Genomic DNA, 19,380 nt, shown 5'->3' on the forward strand with positions numbered 1-19,380 from the left:
CGAAGAGGGAAATCCTCCCCCTTCTCTGCTGCCCAGCTCTCCAAAATTACCTCAAAACCAAGAGTCAGAAAAACCCCACTTAACCAGAGGTTCACCATGAGATAAGACATGGTTGAGGTTCCTCCCTTGGATCCCGGTCTCTATTTGCAGCTTCACCACCCTGCGGCACTTGCCAAGCCAGGCCAAACGTGCCCAGGAGAGGCAACCCTCATCCAAGAGCACCCCTGAGCCTCAGGGTCACAGAGCCCCAGCGTGTGTCCCTCAGGAGCCTGTTCCGATAACAGACTTCCCACAACAGGTGCCTTCAAGCTGCCGCGGCTCCCTGACCCCAGGGCTCAGGGGAAGAACCACAGAGAGAGGGGAGGAACATGCTGTAGAAGAAAAAAAAAGATTGTTTGGAACTATCTACGATGCATTTGTAACAATAATCCAAAATAACCAAACACTAAAATAGAAAAGAGAAAAAAAAAAAAAATTGCACGCCGGTTTACGATGAAACAGAGGAAGGTAAAACCAGGAGGGCTGGAAAAGGGTCCTATGAGGGAAAGGGAGCAGGGAAAAGGGACCTTTTTGGTTTTATTGCAAATGGTTCAAGAGAGTAAGAAAGGAAGGGAGGAGAGTGAGAGACACCTTGGGAAGATGATGGGTCTCCAAGCTGTTCAAGATAATGCTCCTGAGGACTGGGAGGAGGGGCTGCTGCTCAGTCCCGGTATCTCACCCTCCTCCTCAGGAGACAAGCCTTTGCCTCTTCTATGGCGATTTCAGCTTCTTGGTTCGCGGTGAGGTGCCATTCTCCGCTTTCACCACTCCGTTTTCATGGTAACCTGAGGATGGAGAGACAAAACTTTGTCCCTTGCACCGGCCAAAACTTTAACCCTCTTGGGGCTGCCCCGTAGACTTGTAGAAGATCACCACCATGGGGATGATCCTGCTGGGGATGCCTGGGCTCAGCATGGAGCAGCAGGAGACATGGCCACCGCATCGCCTGCGTGGGCAGCAGCGTGCCGAAGGGATGCTGAACCATGGGACTGATCCCTCCCATGGCGCCAGCCCACGGCACACTGGCCCCGGTGCTCACCCGAGTCCCTCTTGAGCGGCTTGGCTTGCTGCTTGGTGCCGGCAGCAGCTCGCTTGCGGCTGCTCTGCTCGTTCCAGTATTCCCGCCAGCGTCGCAGCTGGAAGTGGATGAAGCGCCACATCACCGAAGCCTGGAAGAGGCACACCAACAGCAGCACACTCATTCTGGTAGGGGCGGAGAAGAGGCAGGCTGAGAACAGAGCAACGAGGCCACCACCAGCCCAACCTTCCACTCACACCAGGGCTGGTGGCTGAGGTCCCCCTGGGTGGTCACACCGAGTGCCAGAGGCAGGCGCGGTCCCTCCAGCCACCATCTCTGCTTTATGCCATATCCTGAGCTCAGGGCAGCCACTTCCCTCTCCATCACGAAGCTCTCAGGTGCTCAGGGCATTGCTGACTCTTAAGACTTTAGGGCAGGAATAGATGAATAGGATCATCTCCACCAGCACTGCCCAAACCACAGCTGACAATGTCAACGTAAGACGTCTCCAGTTGCTCTGTACAACTAAAAAGTGGATGTGGTTGGAAGGGAGCTAAGAAAGTCCCCCAAATCCTGAGGCACGCCAGTAGTCCATAGCTCCAAAAGCTTGGGAATAACCAGGCACCTGTCCTACCAACTTCTGAACTGAACCTACAGCTGCTGTATAGGTGAGAAAGGCTCCCAGACTTGACAGACAGACCGCAAGGCACGAAGAACCCATCCCATCCTCTGCTTTCCATGTCAACAGGCAACAAAACATGTCCAAGCAGAAGAGAAAACGCCTTTTCATTGACCACATCCATGTAAGCGCAGTTACAGGTGCAGAAGGCAAAGCCTGCAAGCTCTTCTCTAAGACAGGATTTATAACTTCACTCCATGAATAACTTATTTGCCGGATTTTCCCTTCTGTTGTGGTACAGCAGGCTTTAACCCCTCCTCGCACCTCCCACACCCTCCCAGCTCACTAGGACCTTCCCTAAAGGGAACCTAGATGAGATCCCCACTGGTATTTCCAAACTCAGCAAAAACCGCCTTGGGATAACACAACTAAGGAAGACAGAGTAGGAATATTCCTACCTGAAGAGGATATTGTTGAAGAGAAAGCTGAAGAAGTTCCCTCTCTCAGGGTCAAGGGCTTGGTTCTCCACCCGTGGCAGCCCAAAGCCGATGACCAGAATGTACAGGGTGAGGGTGAAGAGCCTGGTGACCACGAACACAACAGCCCAGACGTTAAACCTGCAGGAGGGCAAGCAGAGGTGTCGGCAGGAGCAGTCTCCAGAGCCGATGGCTCTCCTGGGCACCAGCTGATGGAAGCCATGACCAGCTCGCCTGCTTACAGCTTCTCGTTGTTCTCATCCGTGAAGTAGACCAGCCGGGCCATGTGGAAGAAGAATTCGGCTAAGTACTGCAACAGCAAGAGGATCAGCCCCAAGCGGGTTAAGCTAAGAGGGAAGAAAAAGAAAAAAGCATCACTGGGCTGGTCAACCTCAGTCCTTCATACCAAGCGACAGCACCTCCCCTGCCACCTCTGTGCTGCAGCAAGTACCAACCCAAAGCTGGACCTCTCTGCAGCTGTAGGGGTTAGGGTTTTTTTGTCCCCAAAACATCAAAGTGGTCCAAACCAGTGGCAGAGCTGAGATGGGTCCAACACAAAGCCCTGACCACTGGCATTTTTTACAATGAGGGTGGTGAGGGACTGGAACAGGTAACCCAGAGAAGCTGTGGCTGCCCCATCCCTGGAGGTGTTCAAGGCCAGGTTGGACGAGGAACAACCTGTGTAGTGGAAGTGGGCTGGAACTAGATGGTCTTGAAGGTCCTTTCCAACCCAAACCATTCTATGATTCTGTAACACCACTGAACTTCTTCAAAATCAGCTCTGTGGGTCTACAAAAACCATTTGACCAACGGCCTGCAGTCAGGAGGTCAACTTCTGCTTTTTAAACCCTCCACCTTTACTCTCTTTAAGCTCCCCACCCCACCGAGGCTTCCCGGGTGACTCGCACCCGCCAAAGGACCCACTCCAGCCCCATCTGCGGCACGGGACAGGACGCCGAGGCGGCCGACTCACTTGAGGAGGTACGCGCCGGCGATATGCACCAGGTAGAGCGCGATGCACCGCAGCTGGCGGGGGATCTCCTCCTGGCAGGGGCAGAAAGTGGCGTTAACCCCTTTGCCCCTCTTCACCCACCCTCTCCCAAAGCTTGCTTTCCTCCAAAGCATCCTCAAGGGCGCATGGGAGCACCCACCTGGCTCTCACCTTGCGAACTTTTTGGAAGTAGAGCTCCGGCAGAGCGTGCAGCCAGTACGCCAACTGGCACAGGTAGAAAAACTTCACCTGGAACCTGAAACGGAGGGAAGAGCCAGTGCGAGCCAGCCCGGGGGTACAGCAAGACCCCACAGACCTGGGTGCAAGGGACGGCGTCTGGCCACGCAGCATGGGCCATCCCTCCACTGCTTTGAAGCCACGAGATTTAAGAGGTGTCATTTCTGGGCTGAAATTACATGTTGAGCCGAGTGAGCCGCACCCAGAGTTTATCCGGATGCTTGTGCTGCAGTCTCCATGCTCTCAGCAAAAAACCCGAGAAGGATTATCCCCCGCTTCGTTTCTACTAGGAAAAACAAACAGCAAAGAGATTTTGCCCAAGGTGATGCAGGCAGAAGGCAGCGAGGATGAGTAACCAAGCCTGCGGGGTCTGCCTCATGGAGGAAACCCTCTGTGAACACCCTCCCCGGGGCCAAAAACCAAGATGTCCCCCCGTCTCCCCAGGATCTCATGACGGCGTCCTCGCAGCAGGGTGCGTGCACAAGGCGCTGGGCTGTCAGCACCCTGCTCCAAGCCACAGGGAAAACCGTAGAGAGGAAGGAAGCGGTCAGCCCTCGTGAGTGCTTACGGAAGATAGACATGCGGGTAGTTTTCCCACAAACTCCGGGGGTTTGATATGTATCCTTCCTGAAAAAGAGAGAAGACACAAGCCTTCAGCAAAAGAAACAGGCAGCGCAGGCTTGCGACAGGGTGGGCTAACGCTACAGTGAAATCAGGAACAGGGGATGCCACCCGAGTCCTTTCGGCTTACGGTAAAACCCACGTCCCCTGCGAGAGCTCTCCAAAGCTCAGCCATGTTCACGGGTCTCTAGCACCCTGCTCAAGTTTCCCGAGACCCCTCTCATGTTTAGGGGGTTGAAGGCTGCTTGCTTGGTTGCACAGAGGCTCCCAAGTTCAGGATAAGATGTTTTGGGGTTTGGGCAATACAAGAGGGATGCTCTGGAGGCGTGGGGGAAAGGTTGGATGAGCAACCTAGTGTAGTGGAAGGTGTCCCTGCCCATGGCAGGGGGGTTGGAATGAGATGATCTTTAAGGTCCCTTCCAACTCAAACCATTCTATGATTCTAAGTCTGTAGAATGGCTCCAAGCAATCATGCGCATGGTCCAGGAGGGTTTCTTCCCCACTGGCATTTCCAACCCGAGTATCACTTAAGCAAAAAGTAGCACTTCTGAAGAGAAACGGGAACAGAAAACACCTACAAAAAATAATTAAATGTGTTGCAATAGTTTCATTTTCTACCTGCCTGCATTTGTCTGCAGCCTCCTGCCTGACGCTTGCAGGTCAGGTTAGGGGCTCCCTTCTCACCCCACCCTTGCACAGCTCCTGCCATGGGGCTGCTGCACTGGGCTTTGCAAAGAGATGCTGGCATGGGAAATTCATCCTGCCCAGCACCTACCTGTCACCATCGTCCATGCCCTGCCTGCCCTAAGCCCTTTTTTTTCAGTTGGGGAAGTGCAAGTGCTGTGAAGGGTGACCTGCCCTGCACCTGTGGGGTGTTTGGGGAGCACATCATGGCAAGGTGGGTTTGCGCAGGAGGTTACAGCCCCGCAGCTGGGGAGGGATGGGTCTGGCACTGGGCGAGGGCAGCCCAAAACCACCAGCATTGACTGTTTTTCCAAAGCTTCCCTCCCCGCAGTCCTACGGGGCAGGAGCAGTGCCAGCAGATCCCCAGAAATGCTGGCCTGGAAGAGGGTAGTGGTCTTCTAAGACGGGCTGGTGGGTCCCTTGGAGCAGTGTGGAGCAGACCTGCCCCGAGCATCCATCCCCAGCGCCGCTGGGGTTCACAGCTGGACCCCAAAAGCCACCGGTAGCAAAGCACCGTCATCACATCATGCTGCCAAAACGGTCAGATTTCTCCAGCGATGCCTGTTCTTCGCTCCCCTTTCCTCCTGAAAATGAACCATTTTTGCTCCGAATTTTTCTCCCAGCAGTTTTGGCTTGAAACATCCCCAATGCAGCGCAAATAAGGAGGAAAATAGGAGGCTGAGAAAGATGGCAGGTCCTGGACCAGTGGATGGAGATGACAGGACCAGGGAGGATTTCTGGGATCCAGCTCCAAAAATATTTCACAGCCCATTTGCTTGTGCCTTGCACGAAGCAGGAGAAGGATCTCCCCAAAGTGCCCTCACTCAGTGGCTGGAAAGACTCATCACACTTGAAAACTAAACTTGCTGAAATATCCCTGTCTTGGCCCAGGGGCTGGTGGGGACATTCTGTTACCATTGGGGTTTTTGGGCACCAGAAACCACAAATCCCACCCATGGAACCCAAAGCCTGGCCAGCCCCGTGCCTTACCGTCACCACGACATACAAGCACCAAATCACGGAGGTGAGGTGGAAGGCAACCAGCTGCCCCGATTCATTGAACTTGCTGTGTTTGACCTTGGAGAGATGGAGACGCCTGTTGATTTTCTGGGAAGGAACAGAGGAAGAGAAAAGGAACAAGAAAACATGAGCTACTGGGTCAATCAACTTCTCCTCCTCATCCTCATCCCAAGCAGCCCCCAGAGATGAAGGCTCATTCATCACCACCTAAATCCCCAGAACAGCATTGAACTACACCACGTGTCCCCCATGGTACTTGAGATATGCTGGTGACTCGAGACGCTGAATAGTACTCACGTCCAGGATATACTCCTGCACCACCGCATGCAGGATGATGGCGATGAAGATGTAGAAGAGGATGGTGACCAGATCCTTCAGCCCATAGTGATACTGGACCAGTTCCCCATCTGCAAAGAGACCAAATGGTGGGTTAAAGACCCCCGACCCAAAAAATCTCCAGGTACAGGCTTAAGGGTTAGGGTAAGGAGCTATCCCCAACACGCAACTTGGATGGGGCCACCAGAGAGCTGGAGACAGAGAGAGGTCATGACTGTGCCAGTGGCCACAGGGCTGGAAAAAAGGGCTCTAGCCTGAGTCAGATCATCAGCAGAGGGTGGATGGTTTCCTCTCTATCAGTCACACACCTCAACAGAGGTGACACTCAGAGGACACTTCGAGCTTCTCCTGCCAGAGATGAGGGGCTGGGGACATCCCCGCTGTGGAGACAGGACTTCATCAGCCTGGAGAGATGAAGACACAGAGGCAGCGCTGAAGCAGGTGATGGGCAGGTAGAGCTTGCTCTGACCCTCAGTGACTCCCTGCTGGTTGCGTTAGGACTAGGGATGCGATCTCCACCTCCCCCTCACCCCTGAAATCTGCTGGAGCAGGATTCAGCTTCCTAAATGCAGACGCCTCATGCTATTAAGAGATCTGAGACAGCGGCACGGGGCTGGTGGATAAGAAATAGGACCTACAGGAGGCCTCGCTCTTTCGAAGCAACAGGACACCCAACAGCACCCAAAATACCCCAGACGTCTGCGTTTGGGCATCTATTTGCAGCCTTGCAGCTTATGGAGAAGAAGACAAGTCAGGAGAGCTGCTGTTCTCGTGGGATGCGGCAGAAAGCACGGTGATGTGGAGCTCAGCCCATCCCCACCTGCTGCTTGCCCTTACCCCGATCCCAGTCATCCTCTCCTAATGTCAATGCTGGGATGTGACTTGTCTGTCACCGGCTCTATTCTACCCTCGAACAAAGCTTTGGTCCAGATTTCTAAGATCTGAGGTACATGAGTGAGACTTGAATAGGATTTCAAATCTTCCTCCAGTGATGAGTGGTTTTCCTCAGGGGTCAGTACTGAGGCCAGTGCAGTTTAACATCTTTGTTGGTGACATGGACAGTGGGATTGAGTGCACCCTCAGCAAGTTTACTGATGACACCAAGCTGTGCGGTGTTGTGGACACGCTGGAGGGAAGAGATGCCATCCAGAGGGACCTTGACAGGCTGGAGAGGTGGGCCTGTGAGAACCTCATGAAGTTCAACAAGGCCAAGTGCAAGGTCTCGCACGTGGGTCGGGGCAATCCAAAGCACAAGTACAGGCTGGGTGGAGAATGGATTGAGAGCAGCCCTGAGAAGGACTTGGGGGTGCTGGTGAATGAGAAGCTCAACATGAGCCAGCAATGTGTGCTGGCAGCCCAGAAAGCCAACTGTATCCTGGGCTGCATCCAAAGCAGCGTGGCCAGCAGGTCGAGGGATGGTATTCCTCCCCTCTACTCTGCTTTCGTGAGACTCTACCTGGAATACTGCATTCAGCTCTGGAGTCCCCAACACAAGAAGGACATGGAGCTGTTGGAGCAGGTCCAGAGGAGAGCCATGAAGATGATCTGAGGGCTGAAGCACCTCTCCTGTGAAGACAGGCTGAAAGAGTTGGGAGCCATCTCTTCTCCAGTTGTTCAGCCTGGAGAAGAGAAGGCTCCAGAGAGACCTTCTAGCAGCCTTCCAGTACCTAAATGGGCTACAAGGAAGCTGGAGAGGGACTTTTTACAAGGGCATGTAGTGACAGGACAAGGGGCAATGGCTTTAAACTGAAAAAGGGCAGATTTAGATTAGAGAAAAGGAAGAAATTCTTCCCTCTGAGGGTGGTGAGGCACTGGCACTGGTTGCCCAGAGAAGTTTTGGCTGCCCCATCCCTGGAAGTGTTCAAGGCCAAGCTGGATGAGGCTTTGAGCAACCTGGTGTAGTGGAAGGTGTCCCTGCCCATGGTGTTGGGGTTGGAACAAAATGATCTTTAAGGTCCCTTCCAACCCAAACCATTCTGTGATTTAAGAAAATACCTGGTGTAAGGATGTGAAAACACCTGATCTTTAGGAGCCCCCCGGCTGGGTGCTGTGCAAACCCAGAGGTGAAAGCGTTGCCTGTATCACAGAGCTCATAACCTCAGTATAAGATAACAGAATTGCAAGACTAAAGAAAATGATGTGATGCACACGTGCAACTTCTCTGCCACCTCTCTTCTCTCTAGGGCATTTCAGAAGCTGGTCTAGCAGAAGCCGTGTGTGCGATGGGTATGGGAAATGAAATGGGGTCTGCTGGCTGTCAGGCAACACCATCTTTGTTGTAAGGGATGTGGAACAGCCCTGGAAAAAAAGTCAGGTGAGCAATAACCCTTAGAATCATAGAATGGTTTGGGTTGGAAGAGACCTTAAAGATCACCTTGTTCCAACCCCCCTGTCATAAGCAGGGACACCCTCCACTACATCAGATTGCCCAAAGCCTCATCCAACCTGGCCTTGAACATTTCCAGGGATAGGGCAGCCACAAGTTCTCTGGGCAACCAGTTCCAGTACCTCGTCACCCTCACAGGGAAGAATTTCTTCCTTTTATCTAATTTAAATCTCCTCTCTTTCAGTTTCAAGCCATTACCTTCCTCCGAGCAAGTCTGCTGCATCAAAGTCCCTCTCCCCATAGCCTCAGCTAGCTCATGCCCTATATTGATAGCCCAACACTATCCTGGTGAGATGGTTACGTGCCCGTCCAAGATTTCTGGTAGCAGGGAAGAAATAAATCACTTCACACGAAGGCAGCGGAAATCGTCTGGACCGTGGCACAGGGGAGCGCAGATCACAATTTAATCTGGAAGCCGGATGATTTCTTCAGCCGTGACCTTCAAAGATTTTAAGGGCAGACCTTTTATCTTCCGCGCGTCTGCCTCATCCTAGTTTCTCTAATCCCAACAACCCCGCTCTTCCCTTGGCTGATTACTCAAACACTTCTAATTAACTGCAGTTTTCTGCCACCAAGTCAGGCTCAGTGCCCCGGGTGTTTGGCTCGCCCAGAGCACAGGACTTTACTCCAACCACCTCCTGCCTCCTCCATGCCAAAGCCCGGATCGCTGCCAGCGTTGGAGAAGCTCTCAGATAGGAGATAGCAAGTAGCAGCCAAAATACAAACAGAGACTGAGCTTCCAGCTGCTTCCCGGCTGGGAGCTGGGGCACGTCCTCTGGTCCATCGGGCTCAGATCTGCACCAGCTCGGAGCCTTCTTGAATTACTCCCCGTGTGCATCAGGATCATAACCTGCCTGGAACAGGGATGCTGTGCACCATGTACGTCTCCATGTCTTCACCTTTGTGCCATCCCTGATAAATAGAACGAGACGAGAACTACCTGCGCAGCCCCCGTTGCTTAGCAAAGAGCTAAATCCCTCCTGCTCCTTTGGCAGGGCACAGAGTTATTCCGGGCATTCAATCAGGCAATTTGATCTTGCCTGACCAGCCTTGGAGAAGGATCCTCACCCTGCAAAGCGTACCGAGCAGCCTGACCGCAGCAGAAACAGAGTACAGAGGACTCCCTAAAACCCCCTGGAAAGCATTTCTACCCAAGCCCAGCTGCACGAGGACTGGCAGACATGATCAGAGTGCTCTGAGACACTCAGACTTTGTTTTTTCTCCCCTATATTTCTTATTTTTCAAGTCTCCTCTACTTCCAGACAAGGTCCTGAGCAGCGTGCATCAGTCAAGGATGAGCACAGGCCAGCTGGCAGTGAGGATCTGGGGCAGACCCTCCCCGTGGGGCATTCGTGGTCGCAGTATCTCTTACCTGCTGTAGGCACGCTAACGTTATACTGAGGTAAGATAAACAGGAAGGCAGTCTTGGCTGTAACCTGAAAAAAATAAAAATAAAAAGCATATCAGTTGTTGAATCCAGTCCTCTGTCACCATTTACTCGCCTTCCCTACTGTGCTGGGTAAGGCAAATTGTCCAAGGAGATATACGCAGGCAGTGGCTTCGCTCACAAAAGTACCTTTCAGCACTAGGGAAGAGGTTTGCCAATGGGCACTTGGGATGTGGGAAGGAGAAAAGGATGTATAAAAGAGGGAGAAACCTGGAAAAGCAACACAGCTGAAGAAGCTACATGCCAGCCTGACGGCGGCAGCTCCCCGCTTCCCCTTGAGTACAAGCAACCCTCCAGTAGCATGGACCATCCACCTGTTGCTCAGGAGACGTGGGAGCCCGACCCAGCAGGCCACTGGTGTTAATTAAACCCATTTCTCATTCCCATCTGCTCCAGGCAGCCATGCCCGGAGCCCGATTTGTATAGGGATGGCAGCACCCGAGCAAGCTCAGAGGCTGCAAAGCCCCATGGATTTAGCCCCCGCATGTTTGTGGAGACTCCTCTAACAACAGCAGCCACAGGACCAGCAAGGCTGGACTCTTTAGACACCATACAGATGCTGACGAGGGTCCCATGGGGCAAGGGAAAAGCAGCTTTGGCAAAAGAGATGAACCTCGTGCTGGCCACGCACGAGATCCCAGCCACATGCCCAGCACCACAGGCTGGTCCATAAAGGGGGGAAAAAAAAAGCCTGGGATGAGACATCAGGTCCCCTAAAAACCAAGACTGTGCTGCTTGCTTTTCATTCACTGCTTTTAATTCAAGAGAACGATCTTAGTAAAGCAGGAGGCTTTGCAGTGTTGGGGCAGAGCTGAGCATCCCGTCCCAGCGCATCCGCAGGACATCCCAAAGCAGCATCTCCGAGACCGCTGCATCCCGGAGCCAGGGCCACAGCAGAATCTGGTGCGCAGACGTCCAACTCCGCACCGGCAGCAAGGTCCCCAGAGATTTTTACCTTTCCGATGGCTCCCCAGCCACCCCTCTGACACTTTGCAAGTGCCCAGCCTTGCGCACAACCAGCCTCCCCCAAAAAAATTCCCGTGCCCCTGGAATGCCGATGGAGACAAGCTGCATTTCCCGCAGACGTAGCTGCAACCATTTCGGAGCTGCAGGCTATTAAAAACTCGGCTGGAAATATTGCTTCACGTCTTGTGGGATGTAGCTCTGAGGGGGAGGGTACATGGGGGCTTTGCCAACTGTTCCCATCCCACCCTCCACGAGCATTGAGCAACTGGCCAGTGGCTCCGCTCCGTCGGCACAGGCAGCCCTGGCCGGGGGAAAACAAACTCCATGGCGCGTTTTCATCATGTTTGAGGATTAATTTTCTTTTTTTTCCCCCGCTTAAAAATAGAAATCCCACACATTATGTGGAGGAGTAGATGCAAGAAGGGCTTTGCCGAAGGATACAGAGACCACGGGAAGAGTTTGGGGTGGGAATGGAAAAAGCACATCGCCTGGCTTCGAGCTGGCTTGAGGAGACACTTATGGCTCTTGCAAAGCTTGCTGGCTATGGAAAGCAAAGTTGCTTCATCCCGGAGCAGTACAGCACAACTGGGACCTGGACTTTACATCCAAACCTCATCCCGAGCTGGCGCAGGGCACAAAACAAACGCACGAAGCTGGCGGTGGCAGCGATACTGCAGGGATGGGCGGCTGTGCCATGAGATGTGCCGATGGCAGCAGGCACTGAAGGTTTTACATTCTACCTGAGCACCTGGCTGACAGCCAGAAGTGAAAATCCATGGAGACAAGACACCATCTCCAGATGAAGCCTCTTAACCTGCCGGGGAGGCCATAAACCAGACTTATGGGTCCAAAACAATGACCCTGGAGCATCTCCAGGGTGGGGAGCAATGCCCGCACGGTGCTCAGTGCCAATGTGGTTTGCAAGGACTCTCCTAATCTTCTTTTCTGGAGAGCCTGGTAGGAAGGCCTCCTCCATCCACTCAAGGATCAAGCAATGCTTTGTCCCATCTCCACACCTGCCTTTGCTTCCCACGGGCCAGAGGACCACCAGCAGCTTCGAGGGCCACCTCTGCACCCCTTCACCCCTCCACCTTTCACCACAGAGAGGTAGCGGTTGCTTGCTAAAGACTACGTAAAATGTTTTACAGCCCAAGGTAAACGTGACCTCCTGGACGTGGACAAGCTCCTGACAGACCCATTTCCAAAAATGAACTGTCTCTCTTCTCCATCTGATGGACGGGGAAGCCCAGGCACACACACCTGCAGCCACTCACTAAGGGCCACAGCAGCAGCTCCAGGCACCAAATTTGAACCTCTGGGCATTCAACCTCCCCAACCACCTCTGGACATCTCACAGACCTTACTTGGAGAGAAGGTCTCCTCTTGGGCATCAAGGGCATTCCTTCCTCCTGCAACCAGCTGGGAAGCGTTCCCACTGACCATGGAGACATCTGAACATGTGCAGGATTTGACCCTTCGCCCTGGTGCAGTCCCCGCACACGGTCCCCTGTGGGCACCAGCAGAATTTTAATGGCGAAGGCAGCACTCTCAGAGGTAGGTGTCTGGTTTTTCCAAGGGCTCAAAAGACTGGTTGCATCTCATTTGGTGAGTGCTTACACCTCCACGCTTTCCTCATTGCCATCGCACAAGAAACCCAAAACAATGCACTTATCGTCCGGATTCGCTCTGTTCTCCGAGACTCACCACCTGCAAGGCCAAGGTCCTGATCACACTGCACACCCTTGGCCAGGTCCCCTCCACCTCCTTGCCACCACTGTGAGGACATCTCGGTTCAGATAGGAGAAGAGTTGTGGTTTCCAGCGGCTGAGGCAGATGGAGCATGAACCACATGGGATGAACCACCTTGAGCAGGATGCTGGTGACATCCCCCAGCCTTGAAGGTGAAGGACACCCTGCACACCCACAGGGGTACCCGTGTCTTTTTACAATTGCTGACAACACACTCCTCACCAGCAGGCATAGAGGGACTAGTGACTTGACTGAGGACCCAACCGAGCTCCATCAAGTGAACGTCAAGCTCCAAAATCTCATGCTGTAGCCGTAACCCCCACAGCATCTCCTCCACATCAACTGGGAGCACCCGTGGTGCACCCATTGCTGTACAGCCCTGCGTAGCGTATAGAGGTGGAAACACCACTGAACAGCTTACGCCTCCTGGAAAACAGGGAACACTTGAACCACGACTTCCAGCAACACCACCTCCAGCTCCCCTGCAAGGCAGAAACCAGGTTTCCTCGGCTCAGGAAGGAGCAATGAGCACTGGGGACGGTGAAGCTTTAGAGCTCACATCGAGGGTTTCACTGGCGGCCAGAGAAAGGAGAAGTTTGTAACAGGAAGAGCAACATGAGGATTATTCAGCGGCACGAGATGCTCCCTGTTTGCTCCGAAACAAGATGCTGGTAGGGGAGAGGAAGTCCCGGGCACGGTCCTGCCTCGTGGGGCAGCAAGCAGAGCCGGAGCTGCCACAGAACTGCTGCGGGTAGGAGCAGGATCGGGCCTCTCCAGGTATTATTATATTTTTTTCCATTATGCTACGAGGCCACCTCCTCAACCCGCTGCTTTGTTTTTTCCCTCTTATCTCCAGCCTTTTCTCAAGGCAGCCAGAAGTCCTGATCCCACAGAGCATCACCAGGACTCGGGCAGGGATTTTTGTAGGCTGGGACAGGGATTTGTCTGCATGAGATGAGCTGAGACCATGAAGGAAAGGCTATATATTCCTCATTCGCTCTCTGCCCTGCGTTAAGGGCATCTCCATGAAACCCACCGCTGCCCAAGGTGATGAGGGAGATGCTCCTCATCCTGCCTGGCACGAGGGATGTGCATGAACCAGTTAAATTTGGGAAGTGGTTGTCCTACAACTCTCTCTACAGCCACGTAGAGAGAATATCATCTTCAGCAGTAAGCGAGTTTCTAGTGATTAACGACACTAACCTGAAGACCAAAGGGCTGCCAGAGAGTGAAAAAGCAAAATGCAACATGTCCATCAAGATCAGAGTTTCCTGCGATGTTCAGAGCAGCCAGGACAGGGCTCGGGCTCTTTCTCCCGGAGCGACACAGCCAGACATCAAATCAGCGCATCCACCTCAACAGTACAGTGATGGATACAGCCAAACAATCCCAGCGCTGCTATGCATTTACAACGCATCTACTATCCACCACTATGCATCTACTCACATTGTGGATGTCCCATCCCTATTCAAGGCCAGGCTGGGCGATGCTTTGAGCAACCTGATAGAATGAAAGGTGTTCCTGCCCACGGCAGGGGGGTTGGAACTAGATGATCTTTAAGATCTCCCCTTCCAACCCAAACCATTCGATGATTTTATGATTCTACTCCCCAATAACACGGTGACCGGAAAAATTCACACCCCAGCTAGCCTGGAGTTTGCTGTCTAACACAGTGCAGCAAAGTTCCCCCCACCCCTTTTTAGAAGATGCTGTTTTTTTCCCTGCCATGAAACACTATCAGAGTCCAAACCAAAATCCCAATCCCACTTCTACAGGCACGCAAGCGGCTTTTAATAAAGATGTCTACACACGTGCATCCAGGCAGCTTAGCACCTCTCCCAAAAATTTACCCACTGCGACACTCAAAAACTCTAACACTTCCAGGAGCGAGGGATAACTTTTGAGCATCCTTGGCAAAGAGGTACCAGCTCACTCTAGGAAATGCGGTTCCCTTCCCAAAAGCCTCAGCCTGGTGGGATTTGCAGAATCCGAGCTGTCTTAGCCCCAGTAGGGAGCCCCCCGGCATGCAGCCATCCCCACGGTCCTGCCTGGGTTAAAACAGCTTCAGAGGAAGGAAGCAGCTCCAAACCTCTGGCAGGGGAGGCTGGGGGAGTTTCTGCAGTATGAGCCGGGAAAATATTTCCAGGGCTTGAAAAAACAACTTGAATTAATTAAAGATAAAATGCTGTCCGAAGGCTTTTCTCACAACTTAGGGGTTTTCTTGGTTCTTTTTTCTTCTCCCCCCACCAGCTGGAGAGTTTATTGAAAGAAAAACTTGTTGATCCACAGTATGGATTGACATAGGCCCTATATGTAAACTAAAGACCAAACTTTGGACCAAAGCCTTTGAAAGTAAACAGCCAGCTTCAACCAAAAAAAAAACAAACCTCAAAGGCAGTGCAGCCCCTCTGCTCATCCCCTAGCACCCCAACGATTATCATTGCCCCACGCTCCCTCCTCTTCATTCCCTTTTTAAAAGCAGACCGAAATTCTGCTTTCCTCTCCCTTCTTTTTTCTCCTCCCCAACTATTTAGCCTTTAAGCCACTCGCGTGCCTCAGTTTCCACATCTGGCAAAGCCCGGGCGAAGGCAGCCAACACGGTTTGTTTTCCCTCGTTAACGATGGGAAGGCCTTAATTTTTTCGCAGTGTACTACGGAGAGGACCGGGGAGGGGAAAAGTGTATTTAGCAGGAAGCCTGGAAATAGCAGCTCATTCGTCAGCCGCCTTCGTTCAACGGTGTCACAACCCGGTGTTTGGGAGACCGTGACTCACCGCCGCGGCTCTGAAGAGAGAAGGGGGAAGCCCAGCAAGGGTACAGCATCTCTTGTAATAATTATAATGTTTTATAACTTTATTACCGTCAACCCACGCGTAAGCATCAGGATCTGTCCTCTGCTTTTTCCCTGAGCTCGTGGCAGTTCTCGGCATAAAGGAGAATCAAGACTGAGCCTCAGTTTCCCCACCTTACAGAGATTATGACAGCAGCTCCTGTCTAAAACCAGCAAGATCTCGCCAAAATTAACATGCACGAAGGCTGATTGATCCGACACCACGCACAGGATCTGTCCCTGCCAGGACACGGGCAGCTGCAGGTTAAACTCAGCCTGGCCTTGGCTTCATCAGAGTGGAAAAAAAACAATATGCAAAGCGATTTCTGGGCAAGGATGGAGAGCACCTGTTTCACATTTCTAAAAGCAGTCACTTAAAATGGTTTTTGAGTGAAAAACAAAAATAGGGATGATTTTTCTTTTTGGGCTCTGACTCGCTTGTGGATGGAGCAGCCACACGCAGGCAGCAAAATCCCTCCCTGGCACCGCGCAGGTGTGCGTCGGGTGTGTTTTCACACCCTGAAAGCTTAGGGAAGGCAGAAATCCCTGCAGCACCCAGCTCAGGATGGCTCCGTTTGGGGGGCATCCCCTCCAAGCTCTGGGCTTCCCTCCCTCAGCAATGCCATGATCATCTTAAACACGCACGATACCCAAATCATCAAGCCTGTTGCACCTGTAACGCTGGCAAGCACCACTGTGTCCCCAGAACTCCCTCCCTGGAGCTGGGATGGTGCCAGGAGCGAAGCCAGGAATTAAGTAAGACATGAACAGTATCTCCATCGCGACTGGTACCCACTCCCTACTGCGGAGGAACTACTGGTGGAGCCATTGATTCGTTTGGATAGGGATGAGGTCGCATGCTCAAAAGGATGCTCAAGGCGTATCTCCTGCCGTACCTGGGGATGGAGAGACCTTCGAGCATCACTGCGATGTGCAAGCCAGCACTCAGCTCCTGGGGGCTGCCTGGGAAAAGGTTAAAAATCCCATTTGTGCCTTCCCAAAGAAACCTCCTCTGCAGGAAACAGCCTATTGTGAGCAGGATTCGGCTGTTTCCGCTGAGCCCGAGCTCAGTCGCGGCCACTGGCATAGGGGAAGGTGGGAGCCCGGCTGCAGGGTGGGAAGTAGGGCAGGGAGGAGGAGGAAGGATGGTGACATGTCTTCCTATCATTGCAGAGGAGGTGCTGAAAAAGGTGTCGAAAGGTGGAAATATCTGAGCTGCCACCAAAACTCACTGTAGAGGTGGTGCAAATGGGCACGGATGGTTTGGGAGGGCTGGGGAAGAGCAGAGCCTGATTTCTTCTCCAGGGGAAAGGAAAGTGGAAGGGAAAAATAAAATGAAATAAAACAAAATAAAATGAAATATCCACAAGGACCAAAGGAGTTGTGCCAAAGCCCATGCCAAGCAGAAGATGAGGGCAGATGCTACCTGGCAGCAGAGGGAGGTGAAAGCCACCCTGCCCCGGCGAGCACCGTCCCCCCCGGAGGTCTGCTGGGAGAGCAGCGGCACCGGCAGGAAATTGCCGCCTCTCAGCAACCAGGGAAGACTTAATTAAAAGACATTAAAAAAAAAAAATCAGAAATGCTGCAAACCCCTCCCTGCTGCCACCTCCACGGGGGGTTTCACCGCGTCGCGTTTCAAAACTACCCTCAGAGCATCGCATCGACCGAAAGCCCTCGCAGCAGCGAGCCCGGGTACCGCCTCGCTGGGATGGGGTTCTTGGCATGCAACCGCAGCCACTGGCACCCCAAAAAAAACAGCTGTGGGGAGAAACCCTGATAGAGATGCAACCTCAGTGCCTTTTTTCTTTTTTTTTTTCTTTTTTTTTTTTTTTAAAGTATGCCTACGAAACTTGTGGCCCAACTTTGCAGCATTTGCATGTGGTTTTGCAATCCAGCTGGCCCTCTTGGGTTCATTTTGAAACCCCCTCGACCCTTAAATAACTACATATATATATATATATGCACAAATACATCAAAAAGGTTTTGTGCACTGGAAGCGACTCGCTCATTCAATGCATTTGCAAAAAAAAAAAAAAAATTAAAAGGAGGAGGGGGAAGAGAGAAGAAAAAAAAAGAAAGGGGGCTGCCACCGGGAGGTTATTAAGGAAATGGATTTCCTCCTCCTGCGATTTGCTACAGAACGAGCCTTTCCTCCTCCGCCAGGCCCCCCGGCCACCCCTTTCCCGTCCGGATTTGCTTTGAAACGTGGCACTGAGCTGAAGGGGAGGGTTTGCGCGGGGGGAGCGGGGTGTGGGGGGGTGGTGGTTCGGGTGGTGGTGGGGGAAGTGGTCCGATTCAGCCGAGCTGCTGACCGCAGCTCGAGGTGCCTCCGCATAGGGTGCCCGGAGCTGAGCGAAGTTGTACGGCAGTGGTGGCCTCCAGCCCTCCCTTGTCTCCTCCCCAAAAAGAGGAAAGGAAAAAGCAAACTGGGAGAGAGGAGACGGAGCAGGGGGAGAACGGCATTCCCGGCACGGCTCCGCAGGGTGCTGAGGCAGCAGCATTCCTGGGGTGGGGGGCTCCGGCCACCCTAGTTGGAAGGTTTCCCATGGAGGTACCGGGGATGCCTTCTCACGGCCCGCGGTGGAGCAGGATGGCCGGGATGGGGAAAGGCCGGGGAGCCGCTGGTGTCTGCACGAGGCCCAGGAGCCCCCAGTGCTTGTCCCACGGCGCGGGGTCAGTTGGCTGCAGAGAAAACACCTGGAAAAGGGCTAAAGTTACAAAGAAAAAGGAAAAAAAAATAGTTTCTCCCTTTCCAATAGCTGGAAATCTTAGGGAAGGCTTGACTTCTCCCCACATGTACCCCTCCGCGCTCAGGAAGGGGTGCGAGGCAGGGTTTGCTCCCAGCAGCAGTGGTGGGTTTGCAGTGGTGGGTTTGCAGCAGGGGCTTCGCCACTCCCCGTGCTCCCCCTTCCACAGGCGGGGACCCTGCGCAGGGCTGGGGGTGGCAGAAGGATGCATCACCCCAAAAACCAGCACCGGACTGGGTCCCCAAGGGATTTTAGAGGGGGTACACCTCTTTGCTGGTGGGAGAGAGATGGTGAATGAATGGGGTGGCACTTGGCACACCAGGGCTGGAGAGGTCCTGAACCCCATAGCCCCCTCCCCATGTGGGACGGGGGTCACCTCGCCGGGGTGCGGTGCCCCGGACACCCCCTAAGCCCAGGGGGGCGGAGGGTGGGGACACCCCTTGAAGCAAAGCAGAGGGCACCCATGATGCCCCATCCACATCGGGGGTGCACACGGGTAGAAACACACAGAGCCAGTCCCGGGGTGGGGGGGGGGGTTAACCTCGGTGGAGCGGAGGTGGGAGGGCCCCCCGCGGGACCATCCCCACCCCTTTGCCGGGGGAAGGCGGAGGCGGGGGGGGGGGGGGGGAACGGGGGGGTGTGGGGGGGTCTCACCTCGAACATGAGGGCGATGAGGACGCCGAGCACCAGGCAGAAGCCGATGTCGGCGTGGTTGTGGATGAGGAACTCCTGGCTGAAGAGCGGGTGGCTCTTGGCCCGCCGGCGGAAGGCCATGGCCGCGCCGGGAGGGGAGCGGGAGCGGGAGCGGAGCCGCCGCCCGCCGCCCCGCCGCCGCCGCCGCCGCGCAGCGCTGCAAACTTCCCCCGGGCCCCGCGCAACTTCGCGGAGCGCCGCGACGGCCCCGCGCAGGCGCCGCCCGCGCCGCCGCCTGACCCCTCCCCGCGCCCGCCCCGGCCCCAGCCCCGGCCCCGGCCCCGGGCACCGCCGCCGCCTCCGCGGGCACCGCCGCCCACCCCCGGCCGCGGCCGCAGCCGCTGCCCGACGCGCGGCCCCGCGGGGGGTGGGGGCCCCCGCCGGTCCGGGCACCCCTCGCCATCCGCGCGCAGCCGCATCCGCACCCACCTTTTGTGCGCGTCCGGGCGCCCACTCCCACCGGCACCCAGCCACCGTGCGTATCTGGACATGGTCACCCCACACACACACCTGCACCCGGCG

At 54.2% G+C, this 19,380-nt stretch overlaps 1 protein-coding gene across 1 annotated transcript; it reads right to left on the bottom strand.

The window, feature by feature from the left end:
* Window positions 1-750: 750 nt before the first annotated feature.
* On the bottom strand, window positions 751-18,939 carry TRAM2 (translocation associated membrane protein 2). The gene is made up of 11 exons (XM_086624037.1): window positions 18,820-18,939; window positions 9,800-9,863; window positions 6,003-6,112; window positions 5,676-5,792; window positions 3,949-4,007; window positions 3,315-3,399; window positions 3,126-3,196; window positions 2,395-2,499; window positions 2,135-2,293; window positions 1,079-1,242; window positions 751-824 (listed from the first exon to the last, which is right to left on the bottom strand). Exons 1-11 carry the CDS (start codon window positions 18,937-18,939, stop codon window positions 751-753), a joined length of 1,128 nt encoding a protein of 375 aa, XP_086480163.1.
* Window positions 18,940-19,380: the final 441 nt, after the last annotated feature.

This window comes from Tauraco erythrolophus, chromosome 2, assembly GCF_009769465.1.
Source record: "Tauraco erythrolophus isolate bTauEry1 chromosome 2, bTauEry1.pri, whole genome shotgun sequence".
NCBI lineage: Eukaryota > Metazoa > Chordata > Aves > Musophagiformes > Musophagidae > Tauraco > Tauraco erythrolophus.

Excerpts from the sequence above, each read along its gene's own strand:
- TRAM2 (XM_086624037.1), bottom strand. The coding sequence starts at position 18,939 with ATGGCCTTCCGCCGGCGGGCCAAGAGCCACCCGCTCTTCAGCCAGGAG. Across the intron at positions 6,113-9,799 it reads CGTTAGCGTGCCTACAGCAG|ATGGGGAACTGGTCCAGTAT; the intron begins GTAAGAGATACT and ends GTCTCTTTGCAG. Across the intron at positions 825-1,078 it reads GCCGCTCAAGAGGGACTCGG|GTTACCATGAAAACGGAGTG; the intron begins GTGAGCACCGGG and ends CTCCATCCTCAG.